This window comes from Gymnoscopelus braueri (genome assembly GCF_963280865.1).
Source record: "Gymnoscopelus braueri genome assembly, chromosome: 13".
NCBI lineage: Eukaryota > Metazoa > Chordata > Actinopteri > Myctophiformes > Myctophidae > Gymnoscopelus > Gymnoscopelus braueri.
Window position 1 is genome coordinate 10691180 of NC_137615.1, and position 20122 is coordinate 10711301.

A 20122-nucleotide genomic window follows, 5' to 3' on the forward strand; every position below is an offset into this window, starting at 1 on the left:
TGTGTGTGTGTGTGTGTGTGTGTGTGTGTGTGTGTGTGTGTGTGTGTGTGTGTGTGTGTGTGTGTGTGTGTGTGTGTGTGTGTGTGTGTGTGTGTCTTTGTTTAAATGTACCACTGTGGGTTTATCGTTTCACTTTGATAGTAGCAGCTGATTCGTGTGTGTGTGTGTGTGTGTTTGACTGTATCGAAACTCATTGCAGCAGCATTACATCACTGAATATCTCTCCATGTCCCGGTGTGCCCCGCTCTGCCAGTGTTGTACCACCACCACCGTACCACGCTCCTAGATCAATGCTTCTCAAACCTCTTCATGTTTCAAGGACCCCCACATTGATATGTATTTGGCTGCAGACACCGATCCAAACGTTTTCGATATTTTTCAAATATCTTTTAAAAATAGCAGATGTACAAGCTTGTAGATCTGCTATTTTTGAATAGCCAATGGATCAAGTGGTTAAAACGATTGTGATGCTATGTTAACCTACTTTTGCTGGGGACCCCCTGGAAACCCATTCAAGGACCCCTCGTGGGTCCCCAGGCCCCACTTTGAGAACCAATGTCCTAGATCACTGTGAGTCTGGTTTCAAAGAGCATTTATTTTTTGTTCGTGCAACAATGTAGTTTCTTTTTTCATATGCAAAATATGCTCTCAGTCAAGGCACAGTGCAGGATGCCAAGCACCTAGCAACCATTTCAAGCTGTTTTCTCCTCTGTTTGTTTGATTTTGGTTAATAGAATTCTTTTTTTATTCAATAGAACTGCCGTGGCTTGATCTACAGAAGGAGAAAAAGCATCACATTGAAGTAGTTTGCGCATTATGTAATGGACAAACATGTACATGTGTGTGGGTTTGGGTGTGGGTGTGGGTGTGGGTGTGGGTGTGGGTGTGGGTGTGAGTTTGTGTGTGTGTGTGATGCTAGATTCTTGGTTTACTCGTGATCCTAGTTTACTGAGGCACTACACTGTCTCTCTGCATTTGATGTATGTATTTACCTTGCTTATTGTAAGTTGCTCCGGTTAAGATTGTAAATTGTAAAAGTGTGTGTGTGTTTTGGAAGGTTTGCTGGGCAATATATGGATTGTATCGATATCACAATATGGCACTAGATATGGCATTTTAGACATCGTAATATTGTGTAATGGCATACGTGTTGTCATGATTTGAAAGGCTGCATTACAATAAGTGACATAGTTTTCTGAATGTACCTGTCTGTTCTAGCTGTTCTATATTTGCCTTTACCCACTTAGTTAAAGCAGTGGCACGAATGCACAGAAACATGTGGGGAATACGGGGATTGGCATAACTAACCAAATTGGGAGAAAAAGGGAAACAAATGTGTGTAAATGTTTTGTGAAAGCACCAATAGTCATCCCTACAATATCGATGATCAAGGTGGTATTATATTTTGTTCATATCACTAAGTCCTATTAAATGCTGTCAATTTGCCCTGTGTTGTTTACATAACAAACAAAACGATAAAAAACGATTTTACCCATCATTTCCCTCAGTTATCAGCCACTGGAGTAGTGTGGTGGTGTTTACCTGCAGAAACACATTGCCATCTCACTCACTATATAACGCTGTTCTTGTTCTCACTTGTTTGTTTTGGTATCCCAAAAAAAACGTCCCCATCTACCAAAACAAACAGTGAAATGTATGAATCATGGCCTTAACAGGGATCACACAGAGTGATACAAGGTATTCTTCATGCTTCTGGAAACACTGGAGGCAATGTTTATATGTTTTTAATTGATCTTGGTTTTATGGAGTGAAATCAGTCTGGTACTGAGGATATCTCTGTGTTGTTATTGTCTGTTTTGTATCTCTGTTTTTTATATCGACCTATTGTGTCTGAAATAAATATCTATTTATAATATAAGAAGATTATAAGACAGTTGATTTAGTCACCAAAAATCTATTTCGGTGGGCCGTGATGCCATCGTAATGCCTGATTTATACTTAGCTGCATGCCGAAAATAGCTGATCTACAAGCTCACACTGCGACGCGTTGTGAGCTTGTACAGTGCATTGTGACCGCTCGCATCCAATGATAAAATGACTTGTCGTAGTTCTACTGGATTCTCCACTAGTCCCTCCCTAACATTTTAGTCTATTTTTTTTCTTTGGACGAAATTGACAATATATTTTGTCGTAATTTTAGTCGTCATCATGCACACAGAAAAATAAAGGTGTCAACTGGAACCAAAACTGGTTCTTCAGAGTGATGCCATAGAAAGGTTCCAGAGATGTGCTTTTCGAGCTATGGGCCACATTTTACAAGCTCACGATGTGTCGCACTGCGAGAGCTTGTAGCTCTGCTATTTTCGATGAATGTCTGCCTAAGACATGGTTTAAGAGTTCAAAAAGGTTCCTTTGACAAAAAAAAGGTTCTCCTAGAACTAGATGAATGAACATGAAGAACCATGCACTAGATCAAATGGTTCTTTTGTAGAACCATATAGCCTTTTAAAGAACCATCTAAGAACCATTCTTTTTCTGTGTGTAGTTTAGTTTTTATTTAGTTTTTGTCTGTGGGGAAAAAAAGGGTAGTTGATGAACAAATCTTTTAACACTGGTGTGCAGTGTTGATTTCGTCGACTAAAACTATGACGAAAATGTTCGTTGACTACCTTTTTTCACTGACGAAAACGAAATAAAAACGAAATAAAATGATGACTAAAACTAAGACTAAATATATTGACAATTTCGTCAACAAATAAAAACTAGACTAAAATGTTAGTGAGGGACGAGTGGAGAAGAGATCCAGTTGAACTAAAAGACAAGTCATTTTATGTTTGGTTGCGCTCGGGTGTTGCGCTCTGAAAATAGCAGATCTACAAGCTCGTAGATCTGCTAGATCTGCTAGTAGAGCTTGTAGATCAGCTATTTTCAGCATGCAACCAAGGGTAAAATCAGCCATTACGACACCACCAAGGGCCGGCCAAAATACATTTTAGTCGACTAAATCAACTGTAGATTTAGTCGACTATAATCTCATTTAGTCGGCTAAAACAAAAACCAAAATATTTCAGATGACTAAAATATGACTAAAACTAGACAGAGTTTTTTTTTCTCAAAAGACTATGACTAAAACGAAATCAAAATTTGCTGTCAAAATCAACACTGCCGGTGTGTCCGTCCCCTCTCGTCCCGTCCCGTCCAGGCGGAGCGTCCGTCCAGGAAGCGCGGGGACTCCCTGGGGATGCTGGACAGCATGGAGGAGGACAGGAGCAGCAGCGGCAGCGAGGGGGGGACCAGCGGAGGCAGCGGGGGGTCCAGCCCGGAGGACAGCGACGAGGACGGAGGGGTGGTGGGCCTTCCTCCCTTGACTCCGCCCTCGTCCTCCTCGTCGTCGCTGACCCTCATCAAGACCAACGGCCAGGTGTACACCTATCCAGATGGCAAGTCCGGCATGGGTAGGAATGATCCAGAGTACAGACAGAGAGACAAGAGTCGTCTTTAGAGTCACATCACAGGTTTACTTATGGGTGTGAAATAGTGGGTGAAACTAGTTTTGTTTTTGTCATTTCCAGAAAGAGAAAGAAAAAGAGAAGGGATGGGGGGGGGCGGGGTAAATGGGGAAAAGAAAGAATCAAAAAACTAAAAGGTATCTACATATTTATATGCTATATTACACATAGGGCTCTATTTTCGCCAGTGCTTGACCCATTATCCCTAAACTTCTTTGCCATTTTTTACTATTTAATTTTTTTTTCTTCAAATAGCCAATCTACAAGCTCACAACGTGTCGATGTAGATCGGCTAGTTCAACTATTTGAAAAATGTTAAGAATAGTAAAAATGGCAAAGAAGTTTAGGGATAGTGGGTAAGGCACGTTCAGCTGGAAAAACAAAATCTTTCTTTCTTTCTTTCTTTCTTTCTTTCTTTCTTTCTTTCTCCCTCTCCCTCTCCCTCTCTCCCTCTCCCTCTCTCTCTCTCCCTCTCCAGCCACCTGTGAGATGTGTGGTATGGTTGGAGTGAGAGATGCCTTCTACAGCAAAACCAAGAGGTTCTGCAGTGTGTCCTGTTCCAGAAGTTACTCTTCCAACTCCAAGAAGGCCAGCATCCTGGCCAGACTGCAGGTTGGTGTGTACTAGTACATACTAACAGACAGATTGGTAAACCACATTAGCTCCGGGGAAATCTAGAAGGTGTTCCGTCACCTCGAATGCACATACAATGCTTTAAACATAGATTGAGGGCCAACCTGATGAATCAAGCCTCTCCACTTGCTTCTACCATATAATGTAGCCCTACTTCTGCATACACACACACACACACACACACACACACACACACACACACAGACACACATGTGCAGACACGCGCACAGTCGCACACACACGCACACTCACACACAAGACACACGCACCCACACATTCAACTGCACACAAGGTACTTGATGTTTTGTCGTGTCTTATGTTTGATTATTATGTTTAACTTTAGTACTTATTTGTTATTTTTAGGTGAGAACCTTGAATGCCCTATATGGGTTTCCTTTCTCACCTGCACTTATGTTCTGTGTCTTTTAATAATGCTACCTTTGTTTTTATTGTGGGAATAAATAAAACTAAATAATAATACGTTTCACATTTTCCCCTCAATGTCCCTTCCTACAATGGAAAAGGACCGTGCATGAAATGAAGGAAAAGGGGACACAAAGCTCCTGTCACACAAAGAGCCCCTGTAGTAACTCTGGGGACCTCCTAGGCGCCCCGGACCCCCTGTTGAAGACCTCGCTCTGGGCTACTGTATTGCCCTAGCTAGCCTATTTAGAGTAATAGAGGTTCACCCTTTGTATACCACCGTGGTCCAGCCAGATGCTAGGTTTTGACCTAGTCTTGTTTAAAAACAGCTTGACCTGTTCTTGTTTTGTAGGACACTGTTGACTGTGAGCACCATATGATTTATTAAAGCACTCGATATGTGTGTGCATATTTATCAGATTTAGCCTCGGCTCTGAATGTATATTTATGCACATATTCAACGGTGTGTGTGTGTGTGTGTGTGTGTGTGTGTGTGTAATGTACCCTGTCACAATATTCAAATCTTAGGGACCTGTGAATAATATTTTACCATAGTGGCTTAAAGGAATAGTTCACCCCCAAAATGTTTTTTTTCCCCTATCGATTACTCACCCCATTGAGACTTGAATTCATGATTTTTTTTTGTTTTTGTTGCATTGACACTAAGAGTCTCCTTTGTGTCTCCTACCGGAACCCCTGCTTGTCATCAAATTATTGGCATAGGAATAAAACAAAAACCTCAAAAATATCCATGAATTCAAGTCTCCATGGGAGTCTCTTTTTGGGTGAACTACCCCTTTAAGCTTGGCGTGATGGTGCTTTATGAGATTTGATGGAGTACAATACTTAAAGCATATAAACGTGTCTGTTTTTAAAATATGTTTTAAAGGGGAAACCTCCAACCAAGAAGGCCAAGGTTCTCCAGAAACAGCCTCTGATGGCCAAGCTGGCAGCCTATGCCCAGTACCAGCAGACCCAGCAGAACAGCTCCAAAAAGTCCAGTGAGTCCCATCAACACACACACACACACACACACACACACACACACACACACACACACACACACACACACACATATATACAAAGTAGTGTTGGTTTTGACAGAAAAGTTTTGATTTAGTTTTAGTCATAGTCTTTTGAATAAAATTCCATTTAGTTTAAGTCATATTTTAGTCACCTGAAATGTTTTATTTTTTGTCTAGTTTTAGTCGACTAAATATCATAAGATTATAGTCGACTAAATCTACAGTTGATTTAGTCGACTAACATGTATGTTGGCGGTGCCTTGATGGCGTCGTAACGGCTGATTTTACACTTGGTTGCATGCTGAAAAAGCCGATCTACAAGCTCACAACGCGTCGCAGCGCGACGCGTTGTGAGCTTGTAGATCTGCTATTTTCAGAGCGCAACACCCGAGCGCAACCAAACATAAAATGACTTGTCTTTTAGTTCTACTGGATATCTTCTCCACTAGTCCCTCACTAACATTTTAGTCTCGTTTTTATTTGTTGACGAAATTGTCAATATATTTAGTCTTAGTTTTAGTCATCATAGCTTTTTTTCGTCAACATTCTTCGTCTTAGTTTTAGTCGACAAAATCAACACTGATACAAAGAGCATGCTAAGCCTTCTCCACACTGTGCTGTGTGGGAACAAAGAGAGCATATTGTCTGTTGAACTGTGTGTGTGTGTGTGTGTGTGTGTGTGTGTGTGTGTGTGTGTGAGTGAATGAATGAATGTATTTTTATTTTCGTGTCTTGTAATGTGGCAGCTACTGAAAGAAACGCTGTTGATGTATATAATATACCCAGATCATTATGCATGTGTACACTGATGTTCTCTCTCTATTTCTTAAAAAAAAAAATTCTTTACAGTTTTATTATTGTTATTATTATTACCTATGCTGCCGAACAAACAAAAAGCTGAACAAAAAAAATAGTTTTACTCTTATGTACCTGTACACAAGATGTAACTATAAAGCACAACCTTGAACCTGTGTCTAGGTGAGACCACGACCTTTGGCACAATCCTGTTTCCGGGTTTGACACGAATTTTGACCCGAGGGTCAATTCAACTTATCCCCTGAGCGAGCAGGCAGGCTCTATTAGATCAATGGTAACAATTTATGCATCTGCGCAAGAGACCCAGGTTACATAGTGCAGATTTTATTATTTTTTATTACTGTTATATTATCATTCAAATTGTAGTGTTTTGTTTTGGGGCCCCACAGGTTAGGAATGGCTGATTTACAGTTGTTGGTTTGTTGTGTGTGTGTTTGTTTATAGTTGTTCCTCTGGAGGCCTTCGACTGGGGTCGTTACCTCGGAGACGGAGACATATCGGGAGCACCCGTCAGCTGTTTCAAACATGTAGGCTAACACACATGCATGCGCACGCACGCACACACACACACACACACACACACACACACACACACACACACTCAAAACCCAGTTCTAAAGTTGTATATCGTTGCGGTCTCCATATTATTTTTCTTAAATCAACGCACTTCTTGATCATGCTACAGCGTCACACAAAAGTAGCCGATCCGCAAGCACGAAACGTGGTGCGAAGCGACATGTTCTGAGCTTGCAGATCTGCTACTTTTGTTACTTTTTAATTTGAATTTGAAACAGTTTTGGACATAGGAAGATTCCACCCGACAGAGACGATATATATGTAGCTCTTGTCTAGTTATAGAAATGATTTTAAACACTCTATACTGTTTGTGTGTGTGTGTGTGTGTGTGTGTGTGTGTGTGTGTGTGTGTGTGTGTGTGTGTGTGTGTGTGTGTGTGTGTGTGTGTGTGTGTGTGTGTGTGTGTGTGTGTGTGTGTGTGTGTGTGTGTGTGTGTGTGTGTGTGTGTGTGTGTGTGTGTGTGCGTGTGTAGGTGCCTATGGGGAGATCATGGGGTGACATCAGTGAGGGAGTCAGGATTGAGGTACCCAACACAGACAGTGGACTGCCTATGAAGGTTTACTGGATAGCTGGCATCATCAAACTGGCAGGTACACACACACACACACACACACACACACACACACACAGCACTACATGCTGACCTAAAAGTCCTGAATTCTAGAACGGCTTCTTGAAAACCGTGGACCAGCAAAATGTCCTAATTTTCTGTAATGTTCCTCATCCCTTGTGAGGACATTTGGCACACAAGTACACACACACACACACACACACACACACACACACACACACACACACACACACACACACACACACACACACATTAATCACATCATAAACGACGCACTGTAATACTAAATATGCATGCAGTCTGTCAGAATTATAAGTCATACATGGTTTATGTGTGTGTGTGCGTGCGCGTGTGCGTGCGTGCCTGTGTGTGTGCAGGGTTCAAGGCTCTACTTCGTTATGAGGGTTTCGACAGTGATTCTGCCAGAGACTTCTGGTGTAACCTGTGTGTTCCTGACATCCACCCTGTAGGGTGGTGTGCTGCTGGAGGCAAACCCCTGGTCCCACCTAAGTGTAAGACTGTGTGTGTGTGTGTGTGTGTGTGTGCGTGTGTGTGTGTGCGCGTGAAGCTGAATGGACACGATGTTTCACTGAATGACACAGAAAGTAGGGATGCACCGATTAATAGGTTATCATATCGGTGCTTTAATTACTTCAGTCTATATTAGCAGCTTAATGACTAGTATTAAAATGTTATCGTCTTTTTTATGTCCAATGTATATGTATTTAAGTTCATACAAATGCATTTGAAATTAAATAAAAATGTTACTTTTCAGGATTCCAATTCAAAAATAGCAAAAAGAAATTCTGGATTCCAATTAAAAAATAGCAGATCTACAAGCTCAAAACGCGTCGCACTGCGACGCGTTTTGAGCTTGTAGATCGGCTATTTTTGCTACTTTTGTGTGACATAGAATGGTAAAGTACGGCATTAATTTACGAAAAAAGTTAAAATATGGAGATAAGAGGTGTCTACCCGACAGTATATGCAATGTGGCCCCCTGGAGTGAGTGTGGAAATACAGCGGCCCTTTGCCATCATCAAAGTTGCCCACCCCTGGCCTATACGTTCTTATACCCTTCAATCCGCGAAAGCATCTGTCATTTCCTTTTTAAAGGTAGGGTAAGTGATTTACTTTGGTTAAAATAAGTGTTAAATAGCTCTATATTCTGATAGTACTCATTGCTATAGAGTGTTTGTTCAGTAAAAGGAGTCTCCCATGTCTCTCCAGCTCTTTATTAAACAGAAAATGCATTTTCATTGCTCTCTCCTGATTGGCTTAAACGTTGTCACCTACCTGAAAAAGTACTATATTCTGTTTACTAAAGAGCTGGAGAGACCCCTGTGACCGCAATGATTACTAACAGAATATAGTACTTTAACCTTTTTAACAAAAAATAAAGAAATACCCAAAAATATCACTTACCCTACCTTTAAGTTTTGAATAAAAAAAATGTTTTTCAGAAAACTTAAGTTCGGATTTAGGAGTTTTTCAAATCAGCCATCTAAACGTGATAATAAAAAAAAAACAAGCAATAACATTAAGTGTGAAATGAATGTCGACCAGTACAGCGTGCATGTGTGTGTGCAGACGGACAGAGTAACTGGCGTTCCCTTCAATAACCCTTGCATCTTTGTTTCAGACAGAATGACGTGACATTCTGTCTGTCTCTGTCCTCAGCCATCCTTCACAGATGTACCAACTGGAAGAGTTTCCTCATCAAAAGACTCACCGGCTCCAAGACACTACCTCCAGAGTTCTCTGCCAAGGTCACGCATGTTGCACCAACGCATACACGCACGCATGCGTGCACACGTGCACACGTGCACACGTGCAGGTGTCTGCCAGTGTTGCCAGATCTGCTTATTATAATTTCCCCGCAAGATTTTATTTGAAAATAGCCGATCTACAAGCTCACAACGCGTCGCATCGCGACGCGTTGTGAGCTTGTAGATCTGCTATTTGTGCTCATGTGGTAGAAGTGCTCATGTGGCCCATAGTCGCTTCTTTTGGGCTGGTTTTCCTAGACCTGGTTACTTGTTTCTCTCACAGAATCTGGCAACACTGGCAGACACACCAACATAATCGTCCATATTCTAACTGTTTGTGTTTTTTTTTGTAAATGAATGCCCTTCTTCAGGGGGTCTTCAATGTTTTTCAGGCCAAGGACCCCCTAGCTGAGAGAGAGATGAAGCAGGGACCCCCTCTATACTGTATAAAATTGTGTTTCAGATTAAACTTTTTTTTTTTACTTGGTCTGCTCTTTTTCCCCTCTACACCTATACCTCTTTGCCAAAAATAGCCGATCTACAAGCTCACAACGCCTCACAGTGCGAGGCGTTGTGACCTTGTGATCTGCTATTTCTGACTAAAGTTCTCCTCAGAGAAGGGATGCTAGGGTTGATGAAGTGGATAATGTAAAAAAAAAATCATATAATTTACAGGGGGATTCGGCGGCCCCCCTGTAGTAACTCTGAGGACCCCCTAGGGGTCCCGGACCCCCTGTTGAAGACCCCTTGCCCTACTTGATCATATTACAACGTCGCACAAAAAAAAAGCATCAAAAGTAACAGATCCGCAAGCTCCAAGCTCGTTGCGAAGATTTTGAGCTTGTAGATCTGCCACTTTTGCTGTTTTTGAATTTGAATCCTGAACAAGTAACAAGTTTTGGACGTACAAGGTTTCTACCCGACAGAGACGATAACTTTGCTTCTATTTATTGTCCCCTCCAGGTACAGGAGAGCATGCAGTATCCCTTTAAGAAGCTGATGAGGGTGGAGGTGGTTGATAAGACTCACCTGTGTCGGACGCGGGTGGCTCTGGTAGAGCAGGTGAGAGCTCACACTAAACTAAGCTCAAAAGTGCTTTACAGCACCTAAACACACCTTAACACAGTAACATCCACTTTTAGTTATAATAGTTTGCTGGGAAGTGTTGTACTTTTAACGTGTTTTGGAAAATAAATGGTCAAACGCAAGGATATATAGCACTGAGAGCACTGGCCAGTACAAACTGATACGTGAGTGCGCTCCCGGTGCGCATTTCCGAACGCACCCTATATTAGGACCTGTTGGTTCACACCAAGGGGCCAGCTTGAGATTTTTACATTGACTCCAATACGGAAGAGACAGTTCATATGAATGGCCTGTAGTTTCGCTGTTTTACCCCTGCAGGTGTCAGAAATAATTCATTTTAACGCAAGCGGATTTTCTTACCTTAATAAAAATGGTCATACATTCTATATGCTTCCAGTCGCTAGTTTAAAGTCTCCTTTCAATCATCATGATATGCGTTTTGCTAAATTATGGTCCCATTTATTCTAAAATTGACGATACAGTAGGCTATTCTCTAAGAGGGGAAGGATGATTTGATTGACAAGCTACACAACCAATAGCATTCATTCCCCGCCCTCGCTCTTGATTGACAAGCTACCCAACCAATAGCATTCTTTGGGGATTGTTTTCCGGTTCCTGTTCCCGACGTGCTTTTGGGCTTATATTAGAGATGGCGGATTTCAAATTCCTGAACAATCGGCTTCATTTTCGGTCTGTAGAAACCAGCGGTCTGGCTTTGTCCATCTCTTTTATACAGTCTATGGTTCACACGTGCGAGCTGGGGCACTGCCACGCTAATAACGAATCATGGCGTTCACCTGGGCACTATAGTGTGGGAATTTGGATAGAGATGGGGCGAGCGTGGGAGCCGATGATTTCTGTTGACCGTAGTAAACGCACCTTAACACAGTAACATCCACGTTTAGTTATATTAGTTTGCTTGGGAAGTGTTGTACTTTTAACCTGTTGTGGAAAATAAATGGTCAAACGCAAGGATTGGAGTGGACCTGAATTCTTTGTGTGTGCGCGTCATATACAGTGTCTCTTAAACTTCTATGTTTAGCTCCTCGCGGCTTTTTGAACAGATACAGCCGCAATACTGTGTCTAGGTGAGACATGACCTTTGACACTTTGATCGAAATCTCAATTTAAGAGCAGAGAGACTAAATACAATCACACCAATTGTATAAGTTATATTGTATTAACATACTCTACCATACAGATTGGAGAAAATTACATTTTATTCATTTAAAAAAAAGTTACATATTGGTGTCGCTTTAACTCAGAGAGTGTAGACTGTATGCAGATGGACCAATCTGTGAACCCACCGGCATAAAAAAAATAAAAATACATCTGAATCTGTCTTGAGAGATAAGGGATCATTTGACTGAGTTCGAAACTGTGTGTGTGTGTGTGTGTGTGTGTGTGTGTGTGTGTGTGTGTTCATGTGCGTGCGTTGGCAGGTGATTGGTGGGCGTCTGAGGCTGGTGTATGAGGAGTGTGAAGACGGTACAGATGACTTCTGGTGTCACATGTACAGTCCACTGATCCACAACATCGGCTGGTCCCGCTCCATCGGACACCGCTTCAAACGATCCGGTTTGTTACATACATGAATTAAAGTGCTCAGTCGTCACGACTGATTTCAGTCATTTGGAGTCTTCAATGGACTCGTGTCGTGCACCGAAAATAGCCTATATCTACAAGCTCCCAAAAACCCTAATGGTCTCGGATATTTCATAAAAGCAAAGGTTAAAGCCTCAATCTGCGATCTCTTCAACTGGAATGTAGAACATAGATTTAGAAAAAATATGAACAAAACATCATAATTCTACACATTGTACTGTTTAGGAAACACAAATCGCATATAAGGACTTGACCTAACAAAACATGAGATTTAATATAGCTTAATCTAGATAGATCTAATGTAAACTAATGACACCCGTGCATTTGTGTCTGTTCCAGATGTTACAAAGAAGCTGGAAGGACAGGCCGACGCCCCTGGACAGCTGTTTGTCAAGGTGAAGACGGCCTCGAACCTCTCTGTCTGTCTGTCCTCCTGCTTGTCTTAAGTTGGACTGTCACCTACCTATCTCGCCTGTCTGTCTGTCTGTCTGTCTGTCTGTCTGTCTGTCTGTCTGTCTGTCTGTCTGTCTGTCTGTCTGTCTGTCTGTCTGTCTGTCTGTCTGTCTGTCAGCCTGCATGTCTCTGTCTTATCCTGCTCATTTCTACTCTTTATACATTAGCATTGTCAATGTTCTGTTTGGGTTTGATCTGCTATGGCAACTGAATTGACGTCCTTGGGGAATGATCTAATCTCATGTTTTCATCTGGTTTTATTTGAACGTTGCGTCATCAGGTGAAGGAGGTCGATCAGAGTGATCCGTGGTTTAAAGATGGAATGAAGCTGGAAGCCATCGACGCCCTCAACCTGTCTGCTATCTGTGTGGCCACAGTCAGGAAGGTAAAGGAGCTTTGATACCCTGTACCAGGGGTCTTCCACAAGGGGGTCCGGGACCCCTAGGGGGTCCTCAGAGTTACTACAGGGGGTCCGCCAAATCTTTGTGTGATAGGAACTTATTTTTTACATGAACAACTTGAACCCTAGAATCCCTGTTCTGAGGCGAACATTAGCCGAAAATTGCAGATCTACAAGCTCATAACGCCTCGCAGCGCGAGGCGTTATGAGCTTGCCAAGAGGTTTGGTGTAGAAGGGGGAAAAGAGCAGACCAAGTATAGAGCCGAAGGTCAAGTTTACTAAGTATTGACGGTTTAAGTGGTTAGATGTTAACACATTGCCAGGGTTTATTTTAAATTTTTGAACCTTTTTCGAGTAGTCACAAAATATTTTCAGTGATCACCGTCCTCACGGTGATCCCCTCATTACACACACAGGGGTCTCGTACAATCGGGGGATTTTTTTTTAAAACATTAGGTAATCCGTTCCATAGTTGCAGCCAGTTGAAAATAGTCGAAAATAGTCAAAAATACATAATACATTTTTTTTTACACAGGAGCCGAGATACAGGCTTTTGAAGTCATAAGTTAACCAGGAAGTGGATTGGAGTCTAAATCTTCGAAAAATGATATCTCCTGGTGCTGTTTTTTCTCAAAAACGGTCCGGACCGTTTTTGGCACTCAATGTGTTAAAATACAGTATATGAGGCTATCTATGAAGAATTTTTACCTGCAACACAATTTTATTCAATATGTAGTGGGGGTCCCTACTTCATCTCTCTCTCAGCTAAGGGGTCCTTGGCCTGAAAAAGACCCCTGCCCTGTACTATAGGAACAGGACTAGTGTATAGTCAGGAGCTTTGATACCCTGCACACATCATATTATGTCCAAAACTGTTACTTTTCAGGATTCAAATTAGAAAACAGCAAAAGTAGCAGATCTACAAGCTCAAAACGTTTCGAGCTTGTGGTTCTGCTGCTTTTGATGCTATTGTGTGAGGCTGTAGTATGATGAAGTAGGCCGTTAAAGTTACGAAAAAACACAAAAAGTCAAAATATGGAGATAAGAGGTTTCTGCCCGACAGCAACAATGTACTTTGCTATTATATAAAGCGGCCTGTCCAGGTCCTAGCAGATGGATATCTAGTATATAAAGCGATCTCTCCAGGTCCTAGCAGACGGGTATCTAGTATATAAAGTGATGACTCTCTCTCCAGGTCCTAGCAGATGGATATCTAGTATATGAAGCGGCCTGTCTAGGTCCTAGCAGACGGATATCTAGTATATAAAGCGATGACTCTCTCTCCAGGTCCTAGCAGACGGGTATCTAGTATATAAAGCGATGACTCTCTCTCCAGGTCCTAGCAGACGGGTATCTGATGATCGGTATTGACGGGTCGGAGGCTGCTGATGGCTCTGATTGGTTCTGTTATCACTCCACCTCTCCCTCCATCTTCCCCGCTGGCTTCTGTGAGATTAACAGTATTGAACTGACGCCCCCCAGAGGTAACAGCATGCTATTGTTGTTGTTGTTGTTATTGCTAGTAATAGGCCTGTCACAATTATTACATAATCGCCTAATCGCAATTGTTTGAGATAATCGCAATTATCTGAGATAATCGTCATAATCGGTTCCATGTTGAAAACATAGTGGAAATAGCAGATCTACAAGCTCACAACACGGCATGGTGGCGTGCTTTCAAATAACGCTGCAAAAGGGTCAGAGGCGGCGCCCCATTGGCTCGTATTCCCACGAGTGACAGAATGTTTGACAGGGATGCTGTTTGCTATGAGAACATACACACTACTGCGGTTATATCAAGACATAATCTTTATATTTATATCATATAAACTACAGGTCGGCTGCCACTCATAGTTCTTTTAGATCGCCTTTTAAAACACCCTTCTGTTTAAAACACCCTCCTGTTTGCGGCTGCCTTTCACACAGTTATTATTTCCCCCTTTCTCTTCTGGTTGATTTTCCAATGAATGGATGAGGTATCACCAAAAGATTACCCTGAAGTAATTGTGCCGCTTTTTAGTCTTGTTTATTTGAAGACGCTAAATTGTAGGATAATAATAAGTAGGTCTATATGCCACCCAACTTAACTCACGCAGCCTATATAAATGTTAAAGGTGAGTCACTATAATGCCTCATCTTTCTAAAGTATAAAGTTATAAACATATCATTCATTTCTTAGTATATTTAGGCTATTTGTTATATCTGCCCTGTGCAACTTCAAAGCCTAAAAGCCAAACAGAAATGTAATTTTTGTTCATATGTTCCAGACAGTGTTCAACGACAAAAACTAAATCAAATCGTAATTCACAATTATTTGTCTGACAATTAATCGTCACGTAAAATGTCATGTCGTGACAGCCCCAGCTGTTATTACTAGTAGTAGTAGTAGTAGTAGTAGTAGTAGTAGTGTCGCCATATCTTCTTATTATAAGCGACTGTGGGCTTGTAGGTCAATTGGGGGTTGCGGGTTGCGTTTTTTTTGTGGCTTGTTTTTCAAATGTTTTGTATTATTGTTTAAACTAGTGGTTCTCATATACATATATTTTATTGTCCGCAGACCCCCCCCCCATCTGAAAATAGCATATGCGACGCGTTTTGAGCTTGTAGATCGGCTATTTTCAAATGGCCAATGTATATAGGCTCATGTGGCCTATATTCGCTTCTTTTGGGCTTGTTTTCATAGACCTGTTTGCTTATTTATCTCACGAAATGTGGCCACACTTGTAGTAGTACTAGTAGTGGTGGTATTGATTGATAATAGCAGCAGAAGTATAGTATTAATTACAACCACCACCAGGGGGCAGTAAGTCACCCTGATATCCTGTCTCTTTGCCAGGTTACACCAATCTGCCATTCAGATGGTTTGACTACCTGAGAGAGACCAGCTCTGTAGCTGCACCTGTTAACCTCTTCAACAAGGTAAGCACACACACACACGCATGCATTGTACGCACACACGCACACGCACATGCACATGCACACGCACGCACACACACACACACGCTTAAATAAAGTGCTGGTGCACTCATTAAGTTGCCATTTTTGTCATAATTCGGGTATCGTTGCTATTACCTCTCTCCATCGGGAGGGGATAGAATGTACGGATTGTAGCTTTAACATTCTGAAGGTCAAGAGATTGTGTTTTCAGTGGGGAAAATAAAAACATATTGGACTTTACTTTGTTCCTTCTAGACCAGGGGTCAGCAAAAGTAGTTAAAGGTAGGGTAAGTGATTTTCTTTGGTTAAAATAAGTGTTAAATAGCTCTATATTCTGATAGTACTCATTGATATAGAGTGTTTGTTCAGTAAAAGGAGTCTCCTTGTCTCTCCAGCTCTTTATAAAACAGAAAATGCATTTTCGTTTCAGTTTCAGTTTCATTTCCAATTTGATCCAATCAGGATAGAGAACTCAATCAGGCTATAGATTAAACAAGTGAAATTGGAAGTGATGACACTAAGAAATGAGCAGGCAAAATTGGAACTGGAACACTATAAAAATGAAGCTTAAAATGGGTACTTTCTCCTGATTGGCTGAGATTTTGACACCTACCGGAAAATGTATTTTCTGTTTATTAAAGAGCTGGAGAGACGGGGAGACTCATGTTACGGAACAAACACTCTATAGCAATGATTACTATCAGAATATAGTGCTTTAACCTTTTAACAAAATACTTTTTGTTTTAACCCAAAAATATCACTTACCCTACCTTTATTATAGCACTACAATCATTTTATCCATTTAAATGTTGGCTATTCAAAAATATCAGATCTACAAGTTAATATTATTGGACATTACAGTGACAAAAAAAAAACAGACAAATGAACGAACAAAAATACATTTTGAGAACCACTTTTATAGACTGTCTGTCTGTCTGTCTGTCTGTCTGTCTGTCTGTCTGTCTGTCTGTCTGTCTGTCTGTCTGTCTGTCTGTCTGTCTGTCTGTCTGTCTGTCTGTCTGTCTGTCTGTCTGTCTGTGTGTCTGTCTGTGTGTGTGTGCAGGAGGTCCCTAACCACGGCTTCAGTCAGGGCATGAAGCTGGAGGCCGTGGACCTGATGGAGCCCAGGCTGGTGTGCGTCGCCACGGTGACGCGCATCGTCCACCGGCTGCTGCGCATCCACTTTGACGGCTGGGCCGACGAGTACGACCAGTGGGTGGACTGTGAGTCCTCTGACCTCTACCCTGTAGGCTGGTGTCAGCTCACTGGATACACACTGCAACCTCCTGCTGTCAACACAGGTTACACACTACACACACACACACACAGTACACTACACACACACACGCACGCACGCACACACACACTACACTACAGCAGATCTACTGTACAAGCTTGTAGATCTGCTATTTCCACAGTGTTTTATAGTATAAAGTTATTAAATATGTCAGTCATTTCTTTGTATATTTAGGTTATTTGTCATATATGCCCCGTGCAACTTCAAAAAAGCCAAACATGTTCCAATGCTCAGCGATTAAAAACACAATTAATCGTTAATGCCAATCATTTGTGTGACAATTAGTCATCATGTAAAATGTCATAATCGTGACAACCCTACACACACGCACACACACACACACACACACACACACACACACACACACACACACACACACACACACACACACACACACACACACACACACACACACACACACACACACTAAATGTGTGCTATTTAATAAATTGACAGACAGACAGACAGACAGACAGACAGACAGACAGACAGACAGACAGACTCATTCTCATACTGTACATACACCCCTGAATCTAATCTAATTGTTATCGTATTGTGACTTAATTTGTGATGTTGGCAAATATCAAACTTACACCCTAATATATATACAACTTACATAGTTTTTTTTCTTTTTACATATGAACACCAGTTAAAATCCCAGTCAGGTGATTTATAATATTATGCATAAGAAGATGGAGAATGAAGTGTATATGTGTGTGTGTGTGTGTGTGTGTGTGTGTGTGTGTGTGTGTGTGTGTGTGTGTGTGTGTGTGTGTGTGTGTGTGCGCGCGTGTGTGCGTGTGCGTGTGTGTGTGTGCGTCAGCTTCCAGAGAGCTGCCATCAGGAGTGTCAAAACAGAGGAAGAAATCTCAGCAGTACAAGGGACAGAAAAAAAGTAGGTTTTCTCTGGCTCTCTCTCTGTCTCTCTCTCTCTCTCTCGCTCTCTCGCTCTCTCGCTCTCTCGCTCTATCGCTCTCTCGCTCTCTCGCTCTCTCTATCTCGCTCTCTCTCTCTCTCTCTGTCTCTCCTCTCTCGCTCTCTCTCTCTCATTAATTAAATTGATACCCATATATATTTTTTTTAATTAGAGAGGAAGCTTCCCATTGGTAGAAGACCTGTCAGTCTATCGGGCGCCATGGTAACAGGTGTACCCAGGAGCCTATCGGGAGATGAGAATATGACCCCGCCTGATTACCCATCACCCCCCACCCCTGTCTCGGCGGCCCAGCCCCTCCCCACAGACCACCACACCGGTCCTAACACAGAGGGGCCGACAGGTACGCACTTTAATGCTTTATTTCAATCCACATATTTATATTCACTGTTACTTACTTATATAACGGGTTTAGACAATTCATGAACACCTTTATATTGCCCCCCCCCCACACTACTACACTTATAGACAACAAACATTCTGTGTGTATTCTCTATTCTATCTATCGTCTGTCTGTCTGTCTGTCTGTCTGTCTGTCTGTCTGTCTGTCTGTCTGTCTGTCTGTCTGTCTGTCTGTCTGTCTGTCTGTCTGTCTGTGTCTCTCTCTCTCTCTCTCTCGCTCTCTCTCTCTCTTTCACTCTCTCTCCAGGTGCAGACATTAAGCAAGAGATTGTGGAGGGGGCGGAGTTATCCTCTGAACGGGGCGTGGTCAAAGCGGAGACCAACGGCCCTTCTGGAGACTTCTACGTCAAACAGGAACCCTAATGCACTCATTCATCCATCCATCCATCCATCCGTCCGTCCATCTGTCTGTCTCTCCGTCCGTCCTCCGTCCGTCCGTCCCTTTATCCTTCCATCCGTTGTTAGAACAATCAGCTTGTATTTCAAGCCTAGTGACCAGTAAGATCATGTACTGTGACTTTAACTGCTAGTTGAAAAGTAGAAGCTTTTGTTCTCCTTTTCAATGTCCAAACAGCACACTTGGTGACCAGCACTCCTCCTCCTCCACCCATCCTCTTTTACGAAGAAAAAAAACCCCACCAAAAGTTAAAATATGAAGATAAGAGGTTTCTGCCTGACAGCAACAAAATTATTTGCGCTGAATGGTTAGAGAGCCCGCCTGGCAAGGCAAAGGGTCCCAGGTTCAATTTCCAAGTGTCAACGAGCAAGGCACCGACCTAACCCTATACTAACTGCTCCCAGAGCAACTTCACACCAACGGCTGCTCCTATAGGATGGGTCAAATGCAGAGGACACATTTCACATTACTGTATGTGCAAACATACAGTGAAAAAATATTATTCTTTTTTATATTGTTGCTGCTGGGGGGGAAAAAACAGCAAACTATTCTTTCTTTCACCTCATCCCTTTTCCTCCCTCTCTTGAAAGCAAACTTGATTCTCAACATCCATCTCTCTCTCTCTCTCTTTCTCTCTTCTCTCTCTCTCTCTCTCTCTCTCGTTCTCGTTCTCGTTCTCTCATAAAAAAGTAAACAATGTCCTCCTTTGATGGTGTGAATGTTATAGAAGTGATCGCTGCCAGTAAGAGAGACAGAGAGAAGAGGAACAGAGGGATGTTTTGAAGAAGAGTGAATAGAAAAAGAGGAGAAGAAAGAGAAGGGGAAGAGAGGACAGGTGCGTTGGTGGAGGATTTAAACACGAAAAGAACAATACTTTTGTACAATGATTTTTAGATGCTGAGGTGTGTGTGTGTGTGTGTGTGTGTGTGTGTGTGTGTGTGTGTGTGTGTGTGTGTGTGTGTGTGTGTGTGTGTGTGTGTGTGTGTGTGTGTGTGTGTGTGTGTGTGTGTGTGTGTGTGTGTGTGTGTGTGTGTGTGTGTGTGTACATGTGCACATGTGCAGTGCTGATGGGTGAAGAGTGTATTCTCATACTGTATTGTACTGTGCATTATCTTGATTAGCAATCATTTAGATTCTGTGTGTGTGTGTGTGCGCGTGTTTCAAGGCTTGGACACTGTGCTGGTTTGACGGACTAAAACCTCACTGGTACTAAACTCCCTCCCCCATTAACCACTTAAACGGAGTCCCCCAGGGCTCTATACTGGAGTCTTTTCTGTTTTCTGTCATTTTGGGGAAAGCAAATATGGAAATGACTTTAAATTCCCGTC

At 42.1% G+C, this 20122-nt stretch overlaps 1 protein-coding gene across 1 annotated transcript in view; it reads left to right on the forward strand.

Moving 5' to 3' along the window:
• LOC308098414 (MBT domain-containing protein 1-like) overlaps window positions 1-18933 on the forward strand; it is a 20818-nt gene extending 1885 nt beyond the window's left edge. Inside the window, exons 2-18 of the mRNA XM_080446761.1 lie at window positions 3164-3416; window positions 3949-4082; window positions 5416-5527; window positions 6812-6894; window positions 7416-7533; window positions 7892-8026; window positions 9195-9283; window positions 10247-10345; window positions 11812-11947; window positions 12314-12369; window positions 12708-12812; window positions 14164-14311; window positions 15664-15746; window positions 16828-17065; window positions 17885-17956; window positions 18150-18338; window positions 18645-18933. Of these exons, the coding sequence (XP_080302887.1) occupies window positions 3164-3416; window positions 3949-4082; window positions 5416-5527; window positions 6812-6894; window positions 7416-7533; window positions 7892-8026; window positions 9195-9283; window positions 10247-10345; window positions 11812-11947; window positions 12314-12369; window positions 12708-12812; window positions 14164-14311; window positions 15664-15746; window positions 16828-17065; window positions 17885-17956; window positions 18150-18338; window positions 18645-18760 (2166 nt within the window). The 3' untranslated portion in view covers window positions 18761-18933. The remainder of the gene's footprint in view (window positions 1-3163; window positions 3417-3948; window positions 4083-5415; window positions 5528-6811; window positions 6895-7415; window positions 7534-7891; window positions 8027-9194; window positions 9284-10246; window positions 10346-11811; window positions 11948-12313; window positions 12370-12707; window positions 12813-14163; window positions 14312-15663; window positions 15747-16827; window positions 17066-17884; window positions 17957-18149; window positions 18339-18644) is intronic.
• Window positions 18934-20122: the final 1189 nt, after the last annotated feature.